Source organism: Dendrobates tinctorius, unplaced genomic scaffold, assembly GCF_039654945.1.
Source record: "Dendrobates tinctorius isolate UK_male_01 unplaced genomic scaffold, ASM3965494v1 ptg000029l, whole genome shotgun sequence".
Taxonomy (NCBI): Eukaryota; Metazoa; Chordata; class Amphibia; order Anura; family Dendrobatidae; genus Dendrobates; species Dendrobates tinctorius.
Genome location: NW_027361697.1, coordinates 61215611 through 61234378, shown reverse-complemented (window position 1 = coordinate 61234378; position 18768 = coordinate 61215611). Strand labels below are relative to the sequence as shown.

Below are 18768 nucleotides of genomic sequence, written 5' to 3'. Positions count from 1 at the left end.
TTCTCCCCTCTCCCTGCGCGCGCTTTCTTCGCGCACTTTTACAGCATATCACAGGGCTGCTTTCACTTCAGCCCTGTCAGTGGGACATTTACCGCGCCCCCTCCTCGGTCCTCTCCCAATCAGGGCTTGGCGATTAAGCCCCGCCCATCGCTAGCGTCTCTTCCTGCCTCTCTCTTCACAAGTTTTCTTTCTGGGGGACACAACGCTGGTTTTTCTGCACCTGAACCTCGGTAGGCTCGGCGCTGCTTCAGCTGACGCTAGAATTGGCTCCCATCTGCAGTTCCACATCAGGCAGTGTTTCTACCCCTTTGACATATGCCCAATCCTGCAGGGGCTCTCTGCTCTAGGACCCACTGTTATTCACTACGCCTGCGCGCGGCGTAAAAAGAAGTGGGTATCAGGTCAGTCGTCTCCCTTCTGTCCGCCCTGCAGCCCGTCCTCCATGTCTGCCCCTCAGGAGCACTCCGAGCCCCGGGTTGAGAGCACCCCACCCCCTGAGTGGGTTGTGGCGGTCTCAGTCGGTCTCTGATCTCACGAAAGTGTCTCAATCTCTGGTCCAGGTCTTAGAGTGGTTACCCCAGCTATCTGCAGCCACCTGTGCGCCGACCTCCTCTCACGGTGAGTCGCCAGCACCTGACCGCGACCCTCAGACGGACAAGCCGGGTAGGGGCTCTAGGAAGCGGGTCCTGTCTGGCTCTTCTTCCAGTTTGCAGGGTCCCTCCGCTTCTCCCAGGCTACGCTCTTTGTCTCCATCCTCAACAGACGATCCTAGGTCAGACGATGATTCCCAATCTGCATCTGACTCAGAAGCGGACAACATAGCTAGAACTCGGGATATGGTAGATAGTCTCATATCGGCTATATTCCAAACTCTCAAGATAAAGGAGGATAAGGCACCCCCTCAGGAATGCCCTGTTTCCTTTAAGAAAGCGAGGCCTCCATCTCGAACCTTTCCTAATCACAAAGAGTTCGACACTTCCTTAGCCAATCACTGGCAACATCCTGAGAAACGTTTTTCAGGCCGCAAGTACTCAGATGTACTATATCCCTTTGATGCAGATCTAGTCACGAAATGAACCAAAGCTCCCGACGTAGATCCACCAGTTTCTCGGATTTCCTCTAAGACGGTTCTTTCCCTTCCGGACGGAGCTTCTCTTAAAGATCCAACAGATAGGCAAATAGAGTTGTTGGCTAAGTCAATTTTTGAGGCATCCGACTCTCCCCTCTGTCCTATCTTCGCCTCCGCTTGGGTGGCGAAGGTCATTTCAGCTTGGGCAAAGATTCTGCGCAAACGCATTTCAGCAGCAGCCCCTCAGGACGAGCTGGCGGATTTAGCAGACCAATTTAGTCAGGCGGGCAAATACCTTTTGGCTGCCTCCTTGGACGCGGCTGGGTGCGTAGCAAGAGCTAACAGCAACATAATAGCCATACGCCGCTTTCTTTGGTTGAAGTCGTGGAATGCGAATCTCGGATGCCACTGGTGGTAAGAGCATTTCCCTTCCCCGGTCCCGCCCTAAGAGGTTCTTTAACAGGAAGGCTTCTCGGCCATTTAGGTCCTTTCGCCCCTCCTCTCCCGCAGAAGGTTCATCCCAGCAGTACCGGCATCCTGCTTCCAGAGACCGGAGAAAGCCTTCTTATAAGCCAGCTCCCCGCTGGAGATCCAGAGGTCAGCCCTCCAGGTCTTCAGGCTCCCGATCCGGCAGATTTTCATCTAAGTGACGGGTCACCCCCACCTGGAAATCTTTCCAGGGTGGGAGGCAGACTTTCCTCTTTCAAAGACGCATGGTTATCCATTATCGACGACGCTTGGGTCAGGGAAATCCTCACATCCGGATACAAAATCGAGTTTTCTTCTCCCCCAGTCGCTTCTTTCTGTCTCGATCCCCAAGACAGCGATCACAGATTCCAGGGTTCCTTCAGGCCGTCTCCTCCCTCCTTTCCGCAGGGGTCATCGTTCCCGTTCCTGCAAACGAACGTTTTTTAGGGTTCTACTCGAATCTCTTCGTAGTCCCGAAAAAGGACGGCTCTCTTCGTCCAATTTTGGAACTCAAGTTCCTCAATAGCCACGTGAAGAACCGGAGAGTTTCTCTGTTCTGTGGACATACAGGATGGCTACCTCCACATCCCCATTTCTCTGCGGCATCAGAGATACCTCTGCTTTGCGATTCAGGACAATCACTATCAGTTCACGGCCCTCCCCTTTGGACTAGCCTCCGCTCCCCGTGTCTTTACGAAGGTGATGGCAACAGTCACGGCCATCCTTCGATCCAGAGGGATTCTTATCATCCCTTGCCTGGACGATCTCCTGATCAAGGGTTCGTCCCGCCAAGACTGTCTTCACAGTCTTCAGATAACCCTGGATGCCCTCAGCCGCCTCGGATGGATAGTCAACGAGGAGAAGTCCATCCTGCGCCCTACCCAACGTCTGACCTTTTTGGGCATGGAGTTCGACACGAACCTAGCTCGGGTGTTTCTACCGAGGGACAAGTTTTCAACCCTTTCCAAAAGGATCCAGCCTCTACAACGCTCGAGGATCAAGTCCCTTCGGTCCTGCATGAGGGTCCTGGGGAAGATGATAGCTTCCATGGAAGCAGTGCCCTTCGCACAATTCCACTCTCGCCCTCTCCAACTATTCCTCCTGTCAGTCTGGGACAGACCTCGTTTTCTCTGGACCGCCCCATTCTTCTTCCGCTCAGGGTCAGACAATCGCTGACTTGGTGGACATTGCCGGAGTCAGTTCTCCGTGGAAGGTCTTTTCTTCCTCCTCGGTGGCAGGTCTTCACCACCGATGCCAGTCTCCTAGGATGGGGGGCGGTTTACCATCAGAAAACGGCCCAAGGGCGCTGGAACGCCTAGGAGACTCTCCTGCCCATCAACCTTCTGGAGATCAGGGCAATCCTCCTTGCTCTCCTTCGTTGGCAGCATCTCCTCGTAGGCAAACCAGTCCGCATTCAGTCAGACAACGCCACGGCTGTGGCATACAAAAACCACCAGGGCGGTACTCACAGCAGGCAGGTAATGTCAGAAGTGGCAAGGATCCTGCGCTGGGCAGGGCGTCACGTTCCGGCGATCTCCGCTGTTCACATTCCAGGGGTGGAAAATTGGGCAGCCGACTTCTTGAGTCGCCAAGGTCTAGCGTCAGGCGAATGGTCCCTTCATCCCACAGTCTTCAGTCAAATATGCCAGCGTTGGGGCACCCCGGACGTCGATCTCATGGCATCTTGGATGAACAACAAAGTTCCTCACTTTGTAGCCAGGTCCAGGAATCCTCTAGCCGTCGGTTGCGACGCCCTAGTAATTCTGTTGTCCCAGTTCCAGCTGCCTTACCTTTTCCTTCCCTTGCCCTCATTCCTAGAGTGGTCAAAAAAGATAGTCAGAGGGCATTCCAGTCATCCTAGTGGCTCCAGACTGGCTGAGACGCCCTTGGTACGCGGAGTTGGTGAACATGCTCGTGGACGTCCCACGAAGGCTTCCAGACTGTACAGATCTTCTCTCGCTAGGCCCTCGTTACCACCAGCATTCTCAGTCTCTGAGTGTAACGGCATGGCCGTTGAGGATGCAATTCCGAAGGATTCAGGGTTTTCCAGCCGGGTCATTCAGACCATGATCAAGGCTCGGAAGCCAGCTTCCTCCCGCATTTACCATAGGTACTGGAAGGCCTTTTTCCGTTAGAGCGATAACGAGGTTCTTCCACTGTCATTCTCCATTCCATCCATTCTTCATTTCCTCCAATCTGGTTTGGATGCGGGCCTATCCCTCAGTACTCTCAAAGGCCAGGTGTCTGCCCTAGCAATCCTCTTCCAGAAGGATCTAGCTTCCTTACGCAAGTGAAGACTTTTCTCCAAGGAGTCACCCATTTGGCTCCTCCTCATCATTCTCCGATAGATCCATGGGATCTCAATCTTGTTCTTGGTGCCCTCCAGTAGGCACCATTCGAACCAATCCAGGACATCCCTCTGTCTTTCATGGCAGGTGTCTTTTCTAATCGCCATTACTTCCATCAGGAGAGTTTATGAGCTGGCGGCCTTATCCTGTCGTTCTCCGTACCTTATCCACCAAGATAAGGTTGTTCTCAGGCCAGTTCCTTCCTTCCTTCCAAAGGTGGTATCTTCCTTTCACATTAACGAAGATATCGTCCTTCCATCGTTTTGTCCTACGCCTGCTCTTCCTCTGGTAAAGTCACTCCACAAACTGGACGTAGTGAGAGCCTTGCGTGTTTACCTTGCCAGGACCGCTTCTCATTTCTGAGGGTTGCCGGAAGGGTTTTCCGGCCTCCAAATCCACAATTGCTCGCTGGATTCGGTCTACCATCCTGGAAGCTTATCGACTTCAGGAGAAACGGCCCCCTCCGGGAGTGAAAGCCCACTCCACCCGGGCTGTTCGGGCTTCTTGGGCTGTGCGACACCAGGCTTCGGCCTCACAACTTCGCAGGGCCGCGACCTGGTCGTCTTTGCACACCTTTGCGAGGTTCTACAGGGTTCATACCCAGGCCTCGTCTGATGCAGCTCTTGGTAGGAAGGTTCTGCAGGAGGCGGTCGCGCACCGGCCGACCTAAGCCCTTCCTTCTGTCGTTCCTTTTATTGCTGTTCCCACCCTCGGGACTGCTTTGGAACGTCCCATGGTATTCTGTGTCCCCCAATAAGGCGATAAATAAAGAGGGATTTTGGGTTCTTACCGTAAAATCTCTTTCTTGGAGCCTTCATTGGGGGACACAGCACCCTCCCTGTTTAAGTTGTACCGTGCTGGGTCTTCGGGTCCCTTGTTGGGTTGGTACATATGTTCATTGTTGTTGGTTGCTTCTCCTACTGCTTTTTCACCAACTGAGGTGCTTGGTGCCTGTCGGTGGGTGTATACTGCCGGGGAGGAGCTAATTTTCTTGTTTTGCATAGTGTCAGCCTCCTAGCAGCAGCAGCATACACCCATGGTATTCTGTGTCCCCCAATGAAGGCTCCAAGAAAGAGATTTTACGGTAAGAACCCAAAATCCCTCTATCTCCAGCAGAACTGCTTATCACTGTTGTTCATAGTTTGATAGAACATATATATTTGAGTAACATTTATAAAATTCATATGAAAGTTCAATTATGAAATATTAATACATTTTTTTTAAAGCTGGAGTCGGTACATTTCTACCGACTCCGACTCCAACCAAAACTAACTCCGACTCCGACTCCACAGCCCTGATGGATGATCTGACACGTCTGTATGAGGTGCTGGCTTATATTTATCTGTTTCTTACTTTTTTTTATTTCACAAAGGTTGTTAAAAGAAAGTCTTGGGGGCAATTCAAAAACGGCCATGATTGCTACAATCAGCCCCGCCATCAGTAACGTGGAGGAGACCCTCAGCACCCTGAGATACGCAAGACAGGCCCGGCTCATCATAAATGTGGCCAAGGTCAATGAGGACATGAACGCCAAACTGATCCGAGGTGAGTGCCCGGGGTCTTCTCTGAGGCGTGGCACAAGTCCGGCACACGTGGCTGCATTGCCTACGTTAATGTTCATATTTTGTCATTTAGAATTGAAATCCGAAATTGAGAAATTGAAAGCATCTCAGCTTTCTGCCAGGAGCAAAGACTCTGAAAAGTATCATCGGTGTCAGCATGAGATTACATCTCTGAAGCTGAAGCTTAGCCAACAAGAGAAGGAGATGTCAGCGCTGCACAGGTAAGGAAGCTCAAAAACTAATATCATGTCGCCCACACAGATGTGTACAGGTATGAGTGGCCATAGGGCCCATCTCTGCCTTATTGGCTTGTAAACCTGGGGTGAGCACGATCTCTTGGCGATGCCCGTGTGCAGCTTTGTATGGCAGATCCAATGGACCTCTATAAACTCCATCAATCAGGATTATTGAAGTCAAATCTATGGAATTGCCCAAATGCAAACGTGCACATAGCAATAGGTAGTCCCTACCCCTGCAATATATTGCCTTGTAACGAGCATTGCAGCAATAACTAGAACAAGTAATTGTCTGCAATTACAGTGGATTTGTAACCAGCCTTCACAATACAAACTGCACACGTCACTAAATAGGTCTTAGACCTGATGACACTTATGGGTTTACTTTGAAAATCCATGCCACGATGGCTGTATCACTCTTTATGAAAGTTTTACTCATTCCACTTGGCCTTATTGACAGCTCTTTATTGTTATTCCTCCATGCTGCTGTGATCTCGCACTGCTCAATACAAGCTGCAGCTGTCAATCAAGTTGGGTGGGCGAAGATGGAGTACACTTGGATTACTGAGTTCTTCCATTCTATAGCTGGAAAATTCTCATCTTATTATCAGGATTATACAGTACGACCGTTGTGACGTGGATTTTTAAGTCTATACCCCAGCCTCATGTAGTCTAAGAGATCTGTTTAAAAATACATGCAGGTTACGCTATGAAATCTGCTGACAGGTTTTGCTATGTAATCTAAAAGCAGTGTGATATAGGGCCAGAGACTATGATTCCAGTTAAATATCACTTACACAGCTTCTTGGTGCTGTGAATGCTGAGCCTTGCCCACACCACTGATTGGCAGCTTTCTGCGTACACTGTACATTATCAGCAGGCTGCCAATCAGAGGTGGAGGCAGATTTAAGGCTCTGGTCGCACTCATCGGGACCCGGACCCGTAGAAGCGCTCTAACAGCGCGAAACGGCCGTTGTCAGCCTATCCGCACTCTTTCTTGTCACGATCCCGACTTGACATGTCATTCATGTGTCAATAAAGCAGCAAAAATTTATCCCGATGAGTGCGACCTTTTCCTTCTTCATGATATTCAAGATTTGAGCACTACGTGGTCAAGCACCCGGGAACCACAGTGTATTCCTTGTGCCTGCCACATACTGCCAGCAAACATACGGTAACAGCCGTGCTGTCCGCTTTCTCTAACATTGAGAGTTAAGGCTCCGTCACACACAGCAATCTCGCTGTGTGTGACGGGGATCAGCGACCGGCCGCCCTGCTGGGTATCGCTGATCGTGCTCGATCGGCCTGGGCCATTTTTCGATCGCTGGTCTCCCGCTGGCCAGCGCGCATCGCTGCGTGTGGCAGCGAGAGACCAGCGATCAGCGATGCTGAACGCTGGTTTCTAATGTAAACATCGGGTATCCAGGAGCCGCGGCTCCTGGATTACCCGCTGTTTACCTTGGAAACCGGCGTACACGCTGGTTTCCAAGGTAAACATCGGGTATCCAGGAGTCGTGCGGCTCCTGGATACCCGACGTTTGCATTAGAAACCAGCTTGCTCGCTGGTCCTGATCGCTGGTGGGGCTGTCTAACGATGTTCCAGCGATCCCATCATGTCGGATCCTTGGTGGGATCGCTGGGACATCGTTATGTGTAACGGGGCCTTTAGAGATTAGCTGGATTGTCAGCCTTGTGACACTTTGTCCTCTAATGATCTCCTGCTGATAAAACACTGATTGTATCTGAACTACAGCAAGCTGCGGAGAAAGTGACACATTCCTGGAATCGGGCTCTCTGCCTTTACAATATGCTGCTTTAAGACTAAAGAGCAAAAACCAGCTGATTATCTCTAACTAACTAAACTGTGGCCAAAATTAACTAACTAAACTGTGGCCAAAATTAGCTAAATTGTGTCTTTTCAAGAGAACTTTTGCTATCACCTAGACCAATTATTACGAATATTTAATTTATTTATTTTTTTTTTATTAACAATTGGTAGGAGGATAGGAGTAGGGGTCTGCACTGCTGTGCTAGATTCAACAAATCTGGAGGACATGATGAGGGATTAGACCCTGTAGTTTATTCACCAACTTCTTCATGAGAACCACAGTATTGAATTGATTATTGAGTAGAATATTGTGATTCTGCTGATGAAGAAGTTGGTTCAACTTTGAACCGTGTTGAGAATAAACCGCAGGGTGTAATCCCTCGTCATGTCCTCCAGATTTGTTGAATCTAGCACAGCAGTGCAGACCACTACTCCTATCTTCTTACCAACTGTTCTACATGGCGGGGTCTCCTGACCTGAGGATACTGCAGCCGCTGTCATACCTCGATTCCTCATTTGTGGATTAAAGGGAACCTGTCAGGTCCCCCATGCCCAACAACCGAGTAACATTCACATATGTATCACTAAATTCCCTGCCTAACCAGCCCTGTATAATGTTAATGATTTTAAATCCATGTTTAGAAAAAGCATTTATAACCTCTGCTTTTCCTATGCTAATTAGGCTTTTGACCAGTTGATGGAGCGTTCGTGTCCCCAGACTAGTCGGTTCTCTTTTTATCATGCCCCTGTGGGTGTGATTACATGAATTGCAAGAGCCGGGTCATCCCCAGCTCCCTGGAAATCTCACCCATGTGTTCGGCTCTATTCGGCAGCGTCATTGATCCTCTGAAGCCAGGTGTGTGCTTCTCGGTTACAGCGGTGCCTGCGCGTGACCAGTAGTGCATAAGAAGGGTCTCGTACATATTCTGCACTTTCTTTCATGCTCTAAAGCCGGGAAGTGTACGGCGGCTCAATGATGCTGCCGCATAGAGCCGCGAGATTTGTAGAGAGCTGATAATGACTCCGGCTCTTTCAGATCATGTTATAAAACCCGCAGGGTTCCGACTAATATGGGAACACTAATGCCCCATCAATTTTATTATGGAAAAAAGAATTTTTGATTTTTCTCATTTCTTATAATCTTGGTTCCTATCAAGGGCCTGGAAAGAAAAGCTGGAGCAAGCAGAACAAAGGAAGAAAGAGGAAACAAAAGAATTCCAGGTGGGTTTTGATCTGGACTGTGGAGCTTATAGCCATTGATTAATTGTAAGTGGCGGTGATGCTCCATAGTTGTATGGGAAAAGATGGATCCAGCAGGTCCAGGTAGATATAGCATGGCATTGCCTTCAGTAGATTACCGACACTTTGACTCCTCACACATTGCCGATTCCAAGCTCCTGTGTGTTGGGGCTAAGAGTTGTAGTCTGAAGTTATTTTCTGATTGGAATCTGTTCAGACTGCACATAATGTGCTTTGTATCATATAGGAGTGTACATATTGTTTGTGAAGACCAGTGTGTGCTCAACATTGTGCCCATTTATTGTCTTCCAGAAAGCCGGTATCACTTTCAAGATGGATAATCGTTTACCAAACCTTGTGAATCTTAACGAAGATCCTCAGTTATCAGAGATGTTGCTCTACATGATAAAAGAAGGAAAGACCACAGTGGGGAAATATCAGTCAGGTTCATCACACGACATCCAGCTGTCTGGCGCGCTCATTGCTGAAGACCACTGGTATGTCATGGACGGTTGTAATAACTGGCAAATTTGGCCATGTATAACTATCTATTAATAGACCGGTCATGTTGTCATCTTATACATATCCTATTGCTTATATAACTTGCGTTATTGCAAAAACAACTCAAACCTAGAAGAATCATTGCCAAACTTTTCCATCTTTTAGGCTGTGCACTAGGGTGACCGCAAAAAATCGATGTCGGAATTTTGTCCGTCTGGACCCCACAAAACGATTCCCCTTTCCAGATATTGAGATAGTCAAAATTTGAGCTCGATCAAACGACGTTAACCCGTGCCGCTCGTCGCTCAAAGTTTGAAAAAATCCAAATTGAGGTATTTTAGATTTAAGATTGCATAGTCTGTTAGACTATAAAGAATGTGACAACAACATTGCAGAAATAGCCCTAACCAAATTTTCGAACCATTTGTGGTATTTGAATGCAGAGTTGGTGGGATTATCGTTTTTTGATCCCACCATTACAGACAATGAAAAGTTGTTAATGGCTAATAAATTGCTCAGTAGCACAGATGAACCATCAGAGCACGCTAGGGTTGTAAATCCAAAAGTTAGGAAAGAAAAATTAAAAGAGGTAGGAAGTAACCGACTTTAACGACCTTCTGACAAAAGATGAAGAACAAAAGCAATATGTCCTGCAAGTTGTAAGCAAATGCCGAGCATTATATTCTGACGTTTCAAAAACTACTTTAACAAAAGCTCTAGAATAGATTAGATAACTATGTAAAATTATCAACTCATGTAGGTTAGCGTGCTCTGATGGTTCATCTGTGCTACTGAGCAATTTATTAGCCATTAACAACTTTTCATTGTCTGTAATGGTGGGATCAAAAAACGATAATCCCACCAACTCTGCATTCAAATACCACAAATGGTTCGAAAATTTGGTCAGGGCTATTTCTGCAATGTTGTTGTCACATTCTTTATAGTCTAACAGACTATGCAAAATACCTAAATCTTAAAATACCTCAATTTGGATTTTTTTCAAACTTTGAGCGACGAGCGGCACGGGTTAACGTCGTTTGATCGAGCTCAAATTTTGGCTCTCTCAATATCTGGAAAGGGGAATCGTTTTGTGGGGTCCAGACGAACAAGATTCTGACATTTTTTTCCCCCCCATATGAGATCCGGTCACCCTACTGTGCATCCACGTTGCGGATTGTATGCGTTTTTTCCTCGTTTTTTGCAGTGAAAACGCATACAGAACGCACCCCATGCATTCCTATGGCATTCCGCACATGCTGTGCGAATGCTGCATTTTTTTCCGCAGCGGAATTGCATAGCGGGAAAAAACGCAGCAGGCTCATTATTTTTGTGTACGATTCCGCACACATAGAAATGCATTTATCCGCTTACTTTCTGCATGTGGCTATGCCCACCATGCGTAAAGTGAGCGGATCATGTGCGGATGGTACACGGTCTGGAGGAGAGGAGACTGTCCTCCAAGCCCTGGGTACCATATTTCTGTAAAAAAAAAAAAAGAATAAAAAATCGTGTTATACTCACCTTCCGGCGTCCCGCGCAGCCTTACCGATGCTCCCGCCAACTCCCGTTCCCAGTAATGCCTTGCGGCAAGGACTTGTGATGACATAGCGGTCTTGCGAGCCCGCTACAGTATCGTGAGACTGCTACGTCATCAAAGGTCGTTGTCGCAAGGCATTGCTGGGAACGGGAGCATCGCGAGGATCAGAGACGCTGCACAGGATGCTGGAAGGTGAGTTTATCACGTTTTTTTTTACTCTGTCGCCTTATTGGGGGACACAGAACCGTGGGTGTTATGCTGCTGTCCACTAGGAGGCGACACTATGCATAATCTGAAAAAGATTAACTTTGGCTCCTCCTCTGCAGTATACACCCCTGGACGGCGTCAGCCTTCTCCAGTTTTTGCTTAGTGTCGCAAGGAGGCACACCTTTTTTTCTTTTTTTCCTTTCGTCGGAACAGATGAAGAAAAGTGGGTCTCCAGCGAGACTCCCGGCATGGCTCCTTCCTTGGCCCCCTTTTTAGGGGTGCCCAGTTGAAGTAGAGATGGCTGTCCCCCATGTCGCTCCTTCCCCAGTCCCTCGGGTACTGGTCCGAAGTTGAGACCCCCCCCCTCCTTCCCCAACCCCCTTCAGGGTCTGGGTTGAGGTTGAGGCAAGGATGAAGACCCCCTGACGGTGACAGACGCACCCTCCCTAATCCCCCGCAGGGGGCATTAGGTTGAGACGCTGCAGGTAGGGTCGGAGTACAGACAGCATTCTGCACCAGGGACCCCAGCCCAGCTGTGGGATCCTGCTGGGGCCGGGGGAGGGTGCAGGCAGACGTGGCACAGCAGAGACAGGGCTTTCTGCGCCCCTGCCTCTGCAGCAGCAGTGGCTCCATGGCGCTCCAGGGACCCCCCACACAGGAACCGCTAGCACTGCTGCCCCCACCGCTAGCCAGTCGCCCATTCTGGGAGGGTCCGGTGCAAATCCGACCCCCTCCCGGACTACCGCGCCGCTCTGGAGCCCTCCTGGGCATCAGGCCTCTAATTTAGACCGCGGCTTCGGCCTAGCCGAAGCCGCCGCCTTTTCCCCGCCCCCCGGCCCGCCCCTGGCACGCCCCCCCAGATGACGAAAATGACACTTCAGTGTCATAGAAGGGGCGGATCGAGGCAGGAAGGCGCGCTTTTACATGGCCCAGCGCGCCCTTTTCCAGCTCTCCGCCCCCTTCCCTCTCCACCTCAGAATCCGGTGGCCATCTTGCTGCACCTGGAGGAAGGCAGCACAGAGTCTCCGGGGGGCACAGGACATGGGGCTTATCAGCGCTGGACCTAAGGGGAGCACCGGTGGGGTAAGATCACAGCTGGGTCCTTGGTACTCAGCTGTGAATTCCTATAACCTATAGCGCTCTCCTACTCCTTTTTCCTCTGCGTAGATACCCCTGTAGGGTCTCTATTAATCAGCCTAGGTACTATGTCGGGCTCAAAGAAAAGAACCAGGCAAGACTGCTTTTATGCAGTCTGCACAGCCTGCAAGGCCACTCTCCCCAGCGGCAGCACGTATCCGCACTGCCGGGACTGTACCCAAAAAAACGGAGCAGAACCCCAAGAAGTCCCTACCAACGCTTCTGCGACCGCTACTGCGCTGGAATGGGCAACTCAGATGTCGCAGTCTATGACACAGTCTATAGATAACCTGACCTCCACATTACTGCAGGGTCATGTCTCCGCTATGAACGTTACCCAGCAAAGGGACGTCCGGTCTCATGATCAGGGCGCTTCCGACAGTTCGAGGCGTAAGCGGACCCACAGGTCGCGTACAGCTGTGTCCTCACATAGCAATAGGTCTTCCCCCTCCAGGGAAAGACACAGTGGCCTCAGGTCACCGAGGCCGTCCCCTGATAGAGAAGGACAATGCGGATCTCCACAATGATCCCAGACTACGGGAAACCTCCGCTCTAGTTCGCCCGCTAGGGAGCTCCTTAGCGATGCGCAGGACTCAGAGGGCATATGTGACTCCAATTCAGATAACGAAACAGAGAACGCTTTGCTCCCTAGTCCCCCTAGCAATACTGCGATAGTTGAGGATATCGTCTCTTCCATCCTTCGGGTGCTGGACATTTCAGATCCAACCCCGGAAGCACCAGAACACAACATTTCCTTTGAAAGTGTTCAGAAACCATCGAAGGTCTTCCCTAATCACCCGGAATTCCAAAAAATCCTTTCTAAGCATTTTTCGCAGCCTGAGAAAAAATTTGCCAATCGCAAGTATTTGGAAAGACACCAAGGATTGGACAGATCCGCCTGAAGTGGACCCTCCAGTCTCTGGGCTGGCAGCACAAACGCTTCTCTCGCTGCCGGACAGATCAACCCTCAAGGACACGGCAGACAGACAAGTCGAACGCATGGCTCGTTCAATCTTTGAAGCGGCAGGTGCCTCTTTGGCTCCCGCATTTGCTTTAGTCTGGGCAGCCAAGGCCATCATGGCTTGGGCTGCTCTATTGCAAAAGGGCCTTCAAGCTTCAAATCCTCAGATGGCGGACCAGGCGGTGCAAATTGCAGTGGTGGCAGATTACATGGTCCTTGCAGCGTTGGACTCTGCAAGAGGAATAGCGGGAATAGCATCAAACGCCATTACAATCCGGCGTATTCTCTGGCTAAGAGAATGGAAAGCGGATGCGGCCTCAAAAAAGTCCCTAACAATTCCCTCCCTCAACTAAGACCAAAACGCACGTTTAAAAGGCGTAATCAATCTCGTTTCCGATCCTTTCGGAATTCTTCGGGCTGGTCCGTCTCACGCCCAGCACAAAACCGTAATTGTTCCCCCCGCAGGGACAACACACGGCGGCACAGAGGCCGGACAGGAACTGGCAATCAAAGGCAAGCCAGGCAAAACCTAAAGGAGGAAAACCTCAGACTTTTCCCTCATCCTGACTCATGCCCTCTCGAAGACACCCCACTTGTTGGCGGACGACTGCTACTTTTTCAGCAGGTCTGGCTGCCTATTACAGAAGACAAGTGGGTCAAGGAAATAGTGTCTTCAGGATACAAAATCGAGTTTACTACCAGCCCACCGCACAGGTTTTTTCCATCTGTCCCTCCAAAATCCCCGCTCAAAGCTCAGGCCTTCCGTCAAGCGGTTTCTTCCCTCCTGCGAGCAGGAGTCATAGTGCCAGTCCCAGCAGAAGAGCGCTTCCGAGGGTTCTACTCCAACCTGTTCGTGGTGCCCAAGAAGGGAGGCAGCATCCGACCCATACTAGACCTCAAGCAACTCAACAAGTACGTTCGAGTTCGTCACTTCCGCATGGAATCCCTCCGGTCAATCGTTGCGTCTATGGAAAAAGGAGAATATCTTGCCTCCATAGACATACAGGACGCATACCTGCATATACCAATTGCTCCCGCCCATCAGAGGTTTCTCAGATTCGCAATCAACCAAGACCATTATCAGTTTGTGGCCCTCCCGTTCGGTCTGGCCACGGCCCCCAGAACATTTACAAAGGTCATGGCAGCTACCATGGATGTTCTGCACTCCAGAGGCATAGTAGTCGTTCCATACCTGGACGACCTTCTCATCAAGGCCTCCACCCTCAAGGACTGCGAGGTCAACGTCTCGATCACGATCGACACTCTGACGCGCCTGGGATGGTTAGTCAATTTACAGAAGTCCTCGACTACCCCGAGTCAGTCTCTGACCTTCCTGGGGATGCTATTCGACACCTCCAAGGGTCTGGTGATCCTCCCCAGGGACAAGGCACTGGCTCTCCGTCTGGGAGTTCACACACTCCTCCGCAAGTCCCCCAGATCTCTCCGGTATACCATGAGAGTACTTGGCAGGATGGCAGCAGCAATGGAGGCGGTACCATTTGCCCAGTTTCACCTCAGACCCCTTCAACTGGCCATCCTCAAGTCCTGGGACAGGAATCCGTTCTCCCTCGACAGGGAGTTCCGGTTATCAGCAAACACCAGGAGGTCCCTGCACTGGTGGCTCAAGCCAACCTCGCTTGCAAGGGGAAAATCCTTTCCGGTCAATGGAAGGTTTTGACCACCGACGCAAGCCTTATGGGTTGGGGCGCGGTGCACCTACATCACAGAGCGCAAGGCAGGTGGTCACCAAGGGAATCGACCATGCCCATCAACATCCTGGAAATTCGGGCCATCTTCCTGGCGTTGCAAGCCTTCCATCACTTGCTGGCAGACTTTCATATCAGAGTACAGTCGGACAATGCCACGGCAGTGGCATACGTGAACCATCAAGGCGGCACCCGCAGCATCCAGGCGATGACCGAAGTAACGCGTATCCTACAGTTGGCGGAGGATGCAAGGTCGGTACTCTCCGCGGTCCACATTCCGGGCGTGGACAACTGGGAAGCCGACTATCTCAGCCGACAAGGAATGGACTCTGGGGAATGGTCTCTCCATCCCGAAGTCTTCGGTCAGATCTGTCATCGTTGGGGGACCCCGGACGTGGATCTGATAGCATCCCATCTCAATGCCAAGGTTCCCAATTTCATGGCCAGGACGCGCGATTCGCGATCGCTCGGAGCAGATGCCCTGGTTCAGGACTGGACCCAGTTCCAGCTTCTGTACATTTTTCCACCCCTCCCCCTGATCTCCAGAGTCCTGAGGAAGATCAAACAAGAGGGTGTTCCCACCATTCTGATCGCTCCAGACTGGCCCAGGCGTACATGGTGCGCCGACGTCGTGCAACTCACAGCAGACGCTCCCTGGCGTCTCCCCACACGTCCCGACCTCCTGTCACAAGGCCCGTTATTCCACCAGAACTCAGGGGCTCTCAATTTGACGGAGTGGCCATTGAGACCTGGGTTTTGACCCAAGCAGGTTTTTTCACCGGACGTTGTTAAAACCATGATCAGGGCTCGAAAGCCAACTTCAGCCAGGATTTACTATCGTACCTGGAAGGTTTTTCTTCACATGGTGCGACTCTCGTGGGCAGATTCCACTTCCCTATTCTCTTCCAAAGGCCCTCGGGTTCCTTCAGTCAGGCCTGGACGCCGGGCTATCCCTGGGCTCGCTGAAGAGCCAGGTCTCAGCGCTTTCAGTGCTCTTTCAGAGGCGTATTGCTAACAAGCCGCAAGTGTAGACTTTTCTCCAAGGGGTTTCCCGATTGGTTCCCCCCTACAAACGTCCGTTGGAGACGTGGGACCTCAACCTGGTCTTGACAGCACTACAGTCACCTCCTTTTGAACCCCTTAGGGTGGTCTCACTCCGCTTTCTATCGCAGAAAGTGGTTTTTCCTGGTGGCAATCACCTCGCTACGCAGGGTGTCTGAACTTTCAGCTCTTTCCTGCAGACAACCCTTCCTGGTTTTTCATCAGGACAAGGTGGTTCTTCGTACAGTACCATCCTTCCTTCCGAAGGTCGGGTCCAGCTTCCACCTCAATGAGGAAATATCACTACCGTCTCTTTGCCCGGCTCCCGTTCATAGGGTAGAGAAGGCTCTGCATACGCTTGACCTTGTCAGGGCATTGCGTGTTTACGTGTCTAGGACTGCTCCTTTCCGGAAGTCTGATTCACTTTTCCTTCTTCCAGAAGGCGTTCGCAAGGGCCTACCGGCTTCCAAAGCCACCCTTGCTAGGCGGATCAAGTCCACCATTCAAGAGGCTTACCGCCTCAACAATTCTCCTCTTCCGGCCGGTATCACGGCACACTCTACGCGGGCGGTAGGGGCCTCTTGGGCCATTCGGCATCAAGCCTCAGCACATCAAGTGTGTAAGGCAGCCACTTGGACTAACCTGCACACATTTACAAAACACTACAGAGTGCATACCCAGTCCTCAGCGGATGCGAGCCTGGGTAGACGGGTCCTGCAGGCGGCAGTACTCCAAGTCTAGGGGACTGTCGGCACAATATTCGTCCACTGCTTCCCACCCAGGGACTGCTTTAGGACGTCCCACGGTTCTGTGTCCCCCAATAAGGCGACAGAGTAAAGGAGATTTTTGTGTACTCACCGTAAAATCTCTTTCTCTTAGCCTTTAATTGGGGGACACAGCTCCCACCCTGTAGCCCTTGCGGGCCGTTGTTACGGTTGGGTTCTCATATTGTTGTTTCAGCCTGTTTATAGTAGCCTTTTTTTTTTTTACAGGCATGGTTATGTTTCTGGTATATTCCTCCTAATGCTTTTGCACAAAACTGGAGAAGGCTGACGCCATCCAGGGGTGTATACTGCAGAGGAGGAGCCAAAGTTAATCTTTTTCAGATTATGCATAGTGTCGCCTCCTAGTGAACAGCAGCATAACACCCACGGTTCTGTGTCCCCCAATTAAAGGCTAAGAGAAAGAGATTTTACGGTGAGTACACAAAAATCTCCTTTTTTTTTCTTTTTTATTATTTTTAGCATTCTATCTTTTACTATTGATGCCGCATAAGCAGCCTCAATAGTAAAAAGTTGGTCACACTCGTCAAACACTATGTTTGACGAGTGTGACCAACCTGTCAAGCACATTCCAAGCGATGCTTCAAATCGCTTGGAATGCGCTTGAATTCCGCACGCGAAAATCGCATGAAAAACGCTTGTTTTCGGCGGGAAAAGTTCGTATGCGTTTTACCTGCGGCGGGAAATTTCCGCAGCTTCTCTGCAACTTGGGTACATAGCCTTAATGTCACTCCTAATCTGTACAAATCCATTGAAAAATAAACTGAAATCTTTTTAGGTGGAAAAAGAAATATAAAGAACTAGCTGAAGAGCCCGGCGTTGCCTGGGCATAGTAACCAACTGTGGTTAGTTATAACAAATTATAATGATTATATTGCTCATAAAAACATTTCACATCATATATTCAACACTACAGATTTGCAACACAAATTAACTTAACGATTACCCAAGTATTGATAGTATTTTATTTTCAACTCATTTCAAGAGCTTTTTGATAAACAACATTTTTGGTTTTTCCTTTCGGTGCAAAGATGAACAGATTTTTGGCAGTTCCAATTCTTGAACAGATCACGTAAAGTTGACCATGAGAAAAGCATGGAGATTGCAAATCGATCCCTACTACTTTCAAGGACTGTCCCTGAGCACTGTTAATGGAAATTGAAAAAAGCAGTTGAACTGGAAACTGGAGGCATTTAACATCAAAAAACAAATCAGATGGAATGAGTGGAATTCTTGGAATGAAAATGTCCTCTCCTTTGGCACATCCTGTTTCTGAGCTGTGTATCTAACCCTATCCTGTGTGATAATGTCTGCTGAGCTGTGTATCTAATCCTCTCCTGTGTGATACTTTCTGCTGAGCTATGTATCTAATCTTATCGTGTGTGTTACTGACTGCTGAGCAGTGTATCTAATCCTATCCTGTGTGATACCGTCTGCTGAGCCGTGTATCTAACCCTATCCTGTGTGATACTGACTGCTGAGCCGTGTACCTAATCCTTTCGTGTGTTACTGACTGCTGAGCCGTGTTTCTAATCCTATCCTGTGTGATACTGTCTGAGCCGTGTATCTAATACTATTCTGTGTGATACTGTCTGCTGAGCTGTGTATCTATTCCTATCCTGTGTGATACTGACTGCTGAGCCATGTGTCTAATCATCTCCTGTGTGATACTGACTGCTGAGCTGTGTATCTAATCCTATCCGGTGTGATACTGACTGCTGAGCCGTGTATCTAATCCTATCCTGTGTGATACTGGGCTCCCCCTGCAGTCTGTGTCAGAGGGTGGTCTGGGTGGGCATGGTAATAAATTGTGTTATTTCCAGCTTTACAGAAGGACGATAACACCATAGAAATGATAAGAATAATAGGCCTCAGTTACCACAACTGTCTACAAGGAAAACTGTTGCTGATAGCAACCAATCACAGCTCATTTTTCATCTTTTAAACAGCTCTGGGACAGCGTGGCGAGTTTTGAGTGGCGACTTTTGTGTTTGGACTTTTATGTGGCGAGGTTGGTGTATGTGTGGTGAAATGTGTGCTGAGGGTGGTATATGTGTTGAAGCACGTGGTAGTGTGTGGCGCATTTTGTGTGTGTTCATATCCCCATGTGTGGTGAATATCCCATGTCAGGGCCCCACCTTAGCAA

General features: G+C 49.7%; 1 protein-coding gene across 3 annotated transcripts in view; it reads left to right on the top strand.

The window, feature by feature from the left end:
- The window catches only part of KIF14 (kinesin family member 14), a 116807-nt gene that overhangs the window by 40297 nt on the left and 57742 nt on the right, over positions 1-18768 (top strand). For all 3 annotated transcript variants that reach the window (XM_073571751.1, XM_073571749.1, XM_073571750.1), the window contains exons 11-14: positions 5258-5430; positions 5521-5668; positions 8669-8732; positions 9063-9247. In XM_073571751.1, the coding sequence (XP_073427852.1) occupies positions 5258-5430; positions 5521-5668; positions 8669-8732; positions 9063-9247 (570 nt within the window). The remainder of the gene's footprint in view (positions 1-5257; positions 5431-5520; positions 5669-8668; positions 8733-9062; positions 9248-18768) is intronic.